At 57.4% G+C, this 9,982-nt stretch overlaps 1 protein-coding gene across 1 annotated transcript in view; it reads right to left on the bottom strand.

The window, feature by feature from the left end:
* Positions 1–271: 271 nt before the first annotated feature.
* RAB40B (RAB40B, member RAS oncogene family) overlaps positions 272–9,982 on the bottom strand; it is a 28,402-nt gene continuing 18,691 nt past the window's right edge. Inside the window, 6 exon segments of the mRNA XM_023538650.1 lie at positions 272–817; positions 820–1,059; positions 2,373–2,595; positions 3,318–3,395; positions 4,341–4,401; positions 5,800–5,860. Of these exon segments, the coding sequence (XP_023394418.1) occupies positions 693–817; positions 820–1,059; positions 2,373–2,595; positions 3,318–3,395; positions 4,341–4,401; positions 5,800–5,860 (788 nt within the window). The 3' untranslated portion in view covers positions 272–692.

Genomic DNA, 9,982 nt, shown 5'->3' with positions numbered 1-9,982 from the left:
GGGGCGCCCGACAGAGGCGGAGAAGCAAAGGAGGCACAGGCCGTGTCGGCCCACACGCCGGCAGGAAGCAGCCGCAGCCCGGCCCAGACTCACGTGCGCGTTTATTGATGATGGGCGCCTTCCTGGACCTGCTCAGCGACATCTTCCCACTGGCCTGGGCCTGCTGTGACTGTGGCTCAGTCCAACGCGACTCAGGGCGTCTTTGGCATTTTCTTAGCGTCATAACTTATGGGACATTTTATACCAAAAAATGTAGATTTACAGAAAAATATGCATATAAACCACTTATTAATCTCAAAACGTAGTAAATAACATAGCAAAAACTTTATCAAATCCACTGCGAACACAAGCTGCACAATCCGCAGTGCGTCTGGACCGCGTCCGCAGCATCTCACAAATCGGTGATTTGACATGAAAAGGAGGTTCACTAAAAGGTGATGTCGACGACCCTGATTCATGTGCCGTTGCTTCTCAGAGTCCCCGGAATTTATACTCACCATGCGCATATCACAGTTCTCATAAAAGCAGTTATTTTAAGGAAAAAGTTGCACTGCACTCACAGTATAAGTGACATTCAAAACTTCATGTGATCACGAGGGGAGCAGAGTCCACCCGTGACAGCATAAGCACACGTTGGATGACAGCGTCAGGCTCGTCCACGCAGAGACACCAAAGTCGAGCGTGAAGTGTCTTCACCGCACGGTGCGAGGGCGGCGGGGTTTCTCGGCCTGGAACGGCCTGCGCGCGAGCCCCTCTCTCCGAGGGTCCAGTGAGGGAGCCGCCTGCCCTAGGAGACCTTGCAGCTGCTTCTGGCACCACGCCGGGGCGGGCTGGGGGGCGGGCAGCCGCCCTTCCCTCTGCGGACGCTGCTCCTCTTGTGGGTGGAGCTAGTGGCCAGGGAGAAGGAGCGGCCGTGCATCATCCTGGCGTTGAGACCATCGGCCACGGAGAAGGACTTGAGATGGCTGCTCAGGGCCACTGGGAGCGGAAGCTTGTCTACCAGGTGCACGGGTGTGCAGGACACCACGGCTCGGCAGCACAGGTCTTGCAAGCTCAGCACTTGGGAGAGAAAAGAAGCCTGGCTGAGTGTCTGCTGTCGCGGACACGGCCGACCACAGGGCACAGGGCTACCGGCACCCACCCACCTTGCCTCCAAGGTGTCGGGGCTGAGCACTCGCCACTGCCCATGTGCTGCATCAGGCAGGACACGGGGACAGCCCATCCTGCTGCCTTCATCTTAAATTCAGTTTTCTCCCCAAATCTGAGACCCCTCCACCATTTCTCCCTCCGGGCCTTACAGAGGATGGCCAGCGAGGTCCCCTCAGGACTCATGACCACCGTTTGGGGTTAGCGACCAAGATGCTACAGATGTGCTTCAAAAATAGTGCCCTTCGCAGCTGCTCAGCTCATTGGTCTTATTAAGACATATTCGAGATTCACTCACAAAGCCGCAGTCTACGTTCTGCCTACATCATCCTCCTGGAGGTCGGGCTCCTGGCCCCAGTGACAGCAGGGGCTGCGGGCCCGCTGAGGAGCAGAGAATACGTCTCAGCCCTCTGCAGTCACAGCAGTGCTGTGGCCCCTGCGTGTCACACAGAAGAAACACAAGGCGGGGATTTGGCTCATTTTAAAACTAAGGTCCCTACAAACAGCTCCTTCAGAACACTGGTTGTCGATTGGGGGCGACCGTGGCTCCCCGGGACGTCTGGCAGTGTCTGGAGGCACGTGTGGCTCTCAGCTCAGGGGTGCTGCTCGACACCCTGCAGCACAGAGGAGACGCTGTGCAAAATGACCATGGGCCCTGGCTTAGGAGAAGATATTTGCTCAATCCACACAGTTCCACGAGTATAGATCTTGTCTTTCCAAAGTAACGTGCCTACGAGTTACTTGGAGGAGAACAGTGACGGCCACCGTGTCACAATAGGTTCCCCAGTGTTTGGATACATTAACCCTGAGGAACCTGAGTATTTTATTCGACCTGCAAGTCACAGGGCACTAAAAATGCCCTGCGCATTCATTTCACAAGCTCCTCTCTCTAAGCACAGTGAGCAGGCAGCGAATCCTTCCCAGTGTGGAGTGCTCACCGCAAAACCATTGGTATGAAGGCCGCATGGAGCACTCACTGCCCCAGGGGTCCCTTGTCACAGGCGGGGTCCCGCGCTGCCCAAGGACGCGCCAACCCCTCCCCACGGACGCCTGCAGCCATCTGTCGCTCACAAACGCCTTCACCTCTGCCCGCATACAGAAATGCCCTCGAGGGCCTGCCGGCAAAGCCAAGCCGCAGTGCAGCCTCCCTCTGGTTCTCACGCCTCCCCCCAGGGAGGGGCACGGTGTCCCCAAGGCGTGTCCCCGAGGCCTCAGCCAGCGCCTACCCTTGCTCGGCCTCCAGAGCCCATCCATGCCATGCCGCAGCAGCACGGTCCTGGCCAGCTCCATGAAGGACTCAGTGATGTTGAAATTGCACAGAGGGCTGACCTCGAAGAAGGTGACACCGAGCCGCTCCGCGTAGGCCTGGGCCTGCTCCGTGGGGACCTGCCGCTTGAAGGCAAGGTGCAGGCGGTTTCCCACCAGGATTTTGGGAACCCCAGGGGCGTGCTGTAGGGCGAGAGGCAGAGGCGTGGGTTACGCTGCGAGCTCTTATTGTTGGCGCTGTGCGTGTGTTGGCGTGATCGGTGTCCCCTGGGAGTGCACGGCCACCCGTGACCTCCGCGTGTGTCCTCACTGGGTTAGGGGTTCGCAGATGTAACTAGTGAGGCTGAAACACTGCTGTGGGCCCTACATTCGGTCACTGGTGTCCTAAGAGGGGAGGACACAGGGAGGAAGGCCAGCTGACCACAGAGGCAGAGACAGAGACCGTCTACAGGCCAAGGGTCATTGGCAGCCCCCAGAAGCTAGAAGAAAGGGGAAGGACCCCCCCCACCGGAGCTTTAGGGGGAGCGTGGCCCCATGATGCCTTGATCTTGGACTCTGGCCTCCCAAATCTTAGAGAATGAGTTTCTGTTATTTTAAGCCACCCAGTTTGTGGTGATTTGTTAAGGCAGCTGCTGCAAACTGATACACTGCATGTGGCCCCGGCCACTCCATGTCCCCAATGGCAGTTGGGCTGGGAAAGGGGCTCGCGGGCAGCAGCCGATCACTGCCCGTCACCCGCCTAACCACGTGCAGGCCCAGACTCCTGGGCCTGGCAGTTTTCTGATTAGGGCCGATCCTGTGCTAGGAGGTGACACGTCCTCCCTGTTGCTCAGGCCTCATGCCCAGGCCCACCTGCCCTGGCCCTGGCCCTCACCCTCACGAGCCCACACCGTGTGGAGGCATACCTCGTCGATCTCTTTAAGCCACCGGTCGATGCCATCGAAGGACCAGCGGTTTGCGATGTCGTAGACCAGGACCACACCCTGGGAAGAGGTGCCAGGCTGACCTTACCGGACAGGAGAACGTGCAGTCCTGGGCCGCAGCTGGCGTGCGGGCACTCGGTCACACGCCCACAACCAGCGAGGTGACCGCTGTACTAACTCTAACACTGGACTTATTTTGATTTGTCTGCTGAACGTAGCAGTTATGTGATTATTCCTGTTATTGCGGAAACCCACGGACAAGCCCTCAACCCTCAAGGTGAATCAAGGACTGGAACCCGATCCCTACCCACGAACCACTCCAAGGACATGGAATGCAGGGGGCTGCACGGCCACCGGCTCAGGAGGAACAGAGCCCAGCCGGCTGGGCAGAGTGCTCACGCGCATACCCAGACACACACGGGCTCATGAACAGAGACACACATGCATATGAGCACAGATGCACACATGTGGACACGCACACACGCACATGAACACATGCGCACAGACAGGAACAAACACATGCACATGTGCATAGACATACACCACGAATACAGGCATGCATACGTGCACACATGTGCATGCACACAGCTCACATGCATGCATGTACGAGCACACATGGACACACGTGCAAGTGAATACGTGTGTATACGTGTGCACCCAAACACGGTTGTGCAACACAAACATGCATGCACGCACACATAGCCCTCACACAGGTGCATACACACAATGCATAGAAGACCCATGAACACATGCATGTGCTTGCACACACCGTTCACACATGCTGGTGTGTGCACGATTGCCACACACATATCCATGTGTGCGCATGCACACATGCATGCATACAGCCCCGGTGCTGAAGAAGGCTTGTGAGCCCCCAAACATGCCAAGGCACCCCTCCAGATACTGGCATCAATTTACATGTAGAGCTTAAGTGCCTTATCGTGTAAGTGTCCATCAGGGAGCATCCCAAATGCCAGCGCGAGCTCCCCGCTCAGGAGGTGTTACCTGTGCGCCCCGTGAGTAGGAACGGAATATGGTACAGAGCCTCCCCTGGCCGGATGCCTCCCTGGAAGGGAAGGTGCTGGGTGAGGGGACGTCGCCACCTCTGCCTGACGACGGGTGACTGAAGCTGGGAGCGGCAGCAGACACCAGCCCGTGGCCATGCCACTGAGACTCCACGACCCCAATGAATGGCCGCGCTGGACAGTCTGAATGGGAGCCTCCTGATGAACTCGGGGCACGTCTGCAGGGCGGCTGTCTATGGATGACTGACAGCTAAGTGGCCATCGAGGGGTCTCACCAAGCCCTCCGGCTGGTTTCTTCCCCATCTCCACGTAGTCACAGCCCTGAGGGCACAGCCTCAGCTCCAGATTCCACAACATTTACAAAACTCACATTTACGGAAAAGTCAGAGCTGCGATGTGGGGACCCATCACTATTTGTTCTCGTTTGACTTACAAATTGACAGAAAAGGGAATGAACCCAGAAGGACATCCCGGTTTGGACAACCCGCCTGGCCTCTTGCGCCTGGCCCGATGCCGGGGCGAGGCCCCCTGCGGTGCTAAGGGTGACCTCAGGGTCTGGCCGAGCCACATGGTAGGCGCATGCACGCCTTGACTGCAGCCGGGAGCCGCCCGTCTTAGAACAGGGAGCTGGGAGCACGTGTCGGATCCAGGACGTTGTGGGTGGACTGCAGCAGCTGGCACAGGCGGTGGTCCCGGCGGAGGGAGAAGTGTGGGGAGACTCGAGGACACGCCTGGGCCCTGCAGTGTGCAGGGCGGGCAGAGGAGATGAGATAGAGCAGGCAGGAGAGGACACAGGCTGCGGGGGGGGAGGGGCGGCCCAGGCAGTGGACAAGGATGGGGCCTTGAGGGGACATCCCACACTTGGGGGCCGAGTGGCCCCGGGAAGGGTGGGTTGGGAGACAGTAGGAGAAGGGGCTCCCGGCTATTAGAGGTGCATTTGGCTTGGGGAGTGGTTCAGCGAGGTCAGGAGAGGCAGGACAGCCATACAGGTGGCCCAGAAGAGGGGATGACACAGGGGATGAGCACAGTGGTCAGGAAAGCTGCACGGGGTGGGGGCCACTCAGGGGTCAGTCACAGCAGGAAACCTGGAGCTGGAGGGGCAAGGGCAGGAGTGTGACCAGAACCTCAGGACCAGGGCTGCCAGTGGTGGAGGGTGACAGCCTGGCCTCCAGTTCCTTCCCACCTAGGTCTGGGTCCAGCCTCCAGGCGGTCAGCCCCTCCTGGCTCTTGGGAGGCAGAGGCAGAAGGAGGCAGCTTGGATGAAGCCATGAGGTCCGGACAGACTCCAGGGCCCAGAGCCCAGGTTTGCCACCTTGAGCCAGGGCTAGAGCCTCAGACAACGGATGGCCCCATCCCTCGGGAGCCTTGGGGTCAGGCCGGGGAGGAGGGACGGGTTGTGCCTGTAGGAGGCCCACTCCACGTGGGCGGACGTGACTCACCAGAGCTGCAGCTTCACCCGTCGCCCGTCCAGCAGGATGGTGGTGGTCTTGTAGTCCACGCCTGTGAAAGGGGGTCGGCTGAGAGGCTCGGCTGCAAAGCGCCGCTGAGGTGTCCTAGCTAAAAGGACTCTCCGGGGACAGGCTGGGGGCGCACCAGGCGGGTGGGCGGGGCCTGTCCGCGGGGACCCCGAGGCGGCTGGCGTCATGCCCCTTGTCCCGGCTGACCCTCCTCCCGTACCACCTCCTGCTCTCCTCCTGCCACCTCAGGACTGCTCCCAGGTGAGGGGCCAGACAGGACACTGCGACAGTGTCCCCCAGGTGATCCCGCTCAGAATATAAAGTAAAAACACGTGGGATGGGACATTAGCTATGAAGCACTGTGTCAACGATGAAGACGAAACGTGTGTGTGTGTGTGTGTGTGTGTGCGCGCGCGCGCGCGCGCACGCGCAAAGGGGACCGGACTGGCCCCAGTTGTCACTAGCAACCTCTGGGTCACAGAATCTGGGTAGTTTTTACCTTTTTTTCAAACTTGCTCTATTTTCAAGTTTTCGTCAATGAGCAAGTATTTCTTCTAAAATCAGAAAGAGCAATAAACATTTTTAAAAGGAGAACTATTCCTCCCCACTCTACTGGAAACCGGTCTCCGGCTGCTTGGGCACCCAGTGTTCACAGAGCGTGTCACCCAAGAGAGCCGGAGCCACTGAAAGAGCTTGTGTCGCGTGACTGCAGAAAGCAAGGAGGCCCCCCCCGAGGGACCAGTGCTCTGCGGTTTGTGGTCACAAGGGCCCCCTGCTGGTGAGGCCACCTGGAGCTTCACGGCCTCGGATCGCTCCACCGATGTCCCACTCTGTGCCTCAAAGCACTCGGGCCTGGAAGAGAGCAGCCGGAGACAGGACATGACCGGCCCCTGGATGCCTGGACAAGGGACGCTGAATTAGGGCTCTAAGGGGCCAATGCTGGCGGCAAAGACTGCAGGGGGGCCTGGCCTGGAGGTGGCCTGAAGCGGGCGTGATGCACCAGTGGCTGTCCTGGCCGCCGGCATGGCTCCTCTGAAATGCAACACCAACGGGGTTGCTATCAAGTGCTTGACACGCTTCCCTGGAATGATCTAGAATGTTAACCCGCCCTCCCCACAAAAGCCCCAAGGAAGAGAATGTCACATTGAACACATCTCCTGTCTTTAAAGCGGGTTGGGGACAGGCAATGTGCCCGGTGGCGGGGTGACAACAGGTTTGGCTTCACGCTCTACAGCGCGTCACCTGAGGGTTTGGGGCACAGCACGGACCTTACAGAAAAGTGAGGCGGTAGCTTCAGGCCTTGCAAAACTGTTCTTGTCAAGGACTTCTTCACAGCCCTTCAAAATCCCACTACGCTCCCCAGAAGGGGGCCTCGAATGCTGGGGGCACACGGCGTGAGACACACGCACACACACACAGAGTAAGTAGAATATATACGCATGTGTATAATACACAAGTAGGATATATGCATAAACAGGATATGTACATACACACGTACAATAAGCAAACAGTATATTTTCACATTTACTCTGGAAGATGCGTCTTCCAGCAACTTCGAAGTTACTTTGAAACATCTAGTTCTCCCCTCAGAACGCTGCAGGTGTGCAGTGTCCCCGCAAAGCAGCAAACACGCCTGGGGGCCGTCTTAATCCGGGTAACTGCGGCCGCGGCAGCCCGTTCCGGTGGTGAGGGGGGACCCTCGCCTTTCCCAGGCTATGGAGGTGGCTGGCTTTCGTCCCTCAATTAGTTAACCTGCTGCCCAAGCTGGGTGGCGTCTTTGATTTAGAAAGTGTCCTCATGTACTTATTTTTCAAGTCCAAACCATTTTTTAATGCTTTTCATAAGAGAATTCATTCCTGATCCTCTTTTAAAGCACCCTACCAGTTTTTTAAAACTATAGTTGCTTTTTCTTTTCATCAAAGTCACGGATATGCCTGGTTGCAAGTTCTGAGTCAGCCCTGACCGGCCCCAGCTCCCCTATCTGTAAACAACACACTATGCTCAGCTTCAGGCACTAACTGCCTTCCCTGAAGGTGAAAGTGTCTTCCTCTGTCGCTGATACACCCCTAGCCTCCCCCTCCCCTCCCCCCCCCCTCACACACAGTGTAATTATGTTGCTGTTTAGCTAGATCAACATTAGATCAGCACCCTGCTACCAGGTGGACCCTGTCCACAATGAACCATGTGGGATACTGTGTTGATTTTTTCCTTCATGTACAACTTTTTGTTTTAAGTGGAGTTGAAAGTTGCCTTTTTGTTTATTTGCTTAGTTTTCTCTGCGTTTATTGCTAATTCATCCTACGGTCTCCCCGAGGTATCTAAACCTTCTCTCAGGGGGCTTTCCAACATTCACGTGTTTACCTTCAGGGGGGCAATTTCCAGAGCTTGTCCTGGGGACGGGAGCTCAGTGGTCCTGGGCGTCCCCCTCCCACTGCTCGGGTCCCACGCCCCCGCTTTGTTTCCCATGCCGTCATCTTCTTTGAGTTTGATGGGCACAGAGTCGAGGCAGGAGGTGACTGTCCTCCAGAAAGTGCAGGCATCGTTCCCTACGGCCTGCCCTCCGACTCCTGCTGAGAAGCCAGGGTCAAACGGTGCTCATCCTTCAGCACAAACCTGGCTCTTCCTCTCGGAAGTTCAGGCAGAGAGCAGGTTCGGGGAGAAAGAGCGACAGAGCTGGGCCTGGAGAGTTGGCCAGGGACCCAGCCACAAGCTGCCCAGCTTCTGCTACGTGAGGCATTACGCTCCTCTTTGCTTAAGCTACTTTGAATTGATTTGTTTGCACCCAAAATGCCCTGTCTAATAGAAAACCCACCAGGCATGACAGGAGGACGGGACAGAAAGTCTGACACACTGATCCTGGGAAAAGCGACCAAAGACGCATTTTAACATCTTCCCAAAGCAAAGCACAACGACCTCGGCATTGCAGGGTTCCACTGACAGACCAGTCCCGAAAAGAAAGTCCAGCTGACAACCACGACGATTATCAACCGTCACGACCCAAGCTGACTTGGCCACTTCTCCAGGTGTCAGTTCCCTGGACCGGCCCTACTGAGTGACCTGCCGCTGGGGGACGACCTAGCCCAGGGGCCAGGGGCCTCCTGGAGCCGCCTGTGGCTGGACAGGACAGGCGACTCGGCAGATGAGGTCTGCACAGCGTCAGTTCCTTTCAGGGCGGTGGCCCCTGACCTCCATCTGCGTCCACTTGTTCAGCTGTGCAACCCACTCCAGACACGGCACTCCCCTTCGCCCCCGTGCTGGAGAACGTGGGACAGGGCGGGTGGCTGAGAGAGAAAGCTTGAGGAACCAAAGCCCCCACTGGACACTACCTCATGCTCAGCAGGCAGGAAAGGTGGGACAGGGCTGGGCCACACTCACTGGGGTCACCCATGGGTCTCCACGGAGGGCCGTGATGGCGTCACAGGGAGAAGCTCTGTGGAATCCAGAGTCAAATCACAGTCCCCACGCTCCCTCGTGCCTCAGTTTCCCCGACTGCCAGGTGCAGCACATTTGCCACGGCTGCTTAGTCGGGCGCTCACCACCAGTAGCGGCTCAGCTCAGTCAAAGCTCCGTTCTTCCCCAGACCTCGGACCTCCGGGTTACAGGCAGCAAACCCCTGAACACAGCCGCGTCTGCCGCAGAGAAACCCCCAAATCACACCCGCTGTGGCCGGCTTCGAGGTCGCGCTGTGAGAAGACTGTGTCTCCCGAACTTGTTCACGGAAGCCGTCATTCTCGTCCACGCTCCGGCCACGCTCCCTCCCGTCAGTCTCGTCCACGCTCCGGCCACGCTCCTTCCCCTCATTCTCGTCCACGCTCCGGCCACACTCCCTCCCGTCTCCCCGCTCGCCCTCACCCCCGCTTCTCTCTCACGCGGCCCCCTAATGCAGTTTCTGAGAACCTGACATTTTCGACAGTGACAGTGTCCGTGTTAGGATCGAGAGGCATAATTCGCACTCGCTGGCCTTAATCAATTCACCGAGAATTCTGCCCATCAAAAATAAAATAAAAATAAAGCTTCTGGAACAAAGCCTTGTTGGTATGTTGTGAGTCAGAAAGGCGGAGACAGGAAGAGATATAATTTTAGCCTTAAAAAAAAAAAAGGAAACATCAAACGCCAAGCCATTCGCCACACTCCCAGCTCCACGTGGCGAGTAAGTAACCCAGGA

Source organism: Pteropus vampyrus, unplaced genomic scaffold (assembly GCF_000151845.1).
Source record: "Pteropus vampyrus isolate Shadow unplaced genomic scaffold, Pvam_2.0 Scaffold227, whole genome shotgun sequence".
In the NCBI taxonomy this organism is placed as follows: domain Eukaryota; kingdom Metazoa; phylum Chordata; class Mammalia; order Chiroptera; family Pteropodidae; genus Pteropus; species Pteropus vampyrus.
Note: the sequence above shows the minus strand (reverse complement) of the source record. Positions and strands in the feature narration are given on the sequence as shown.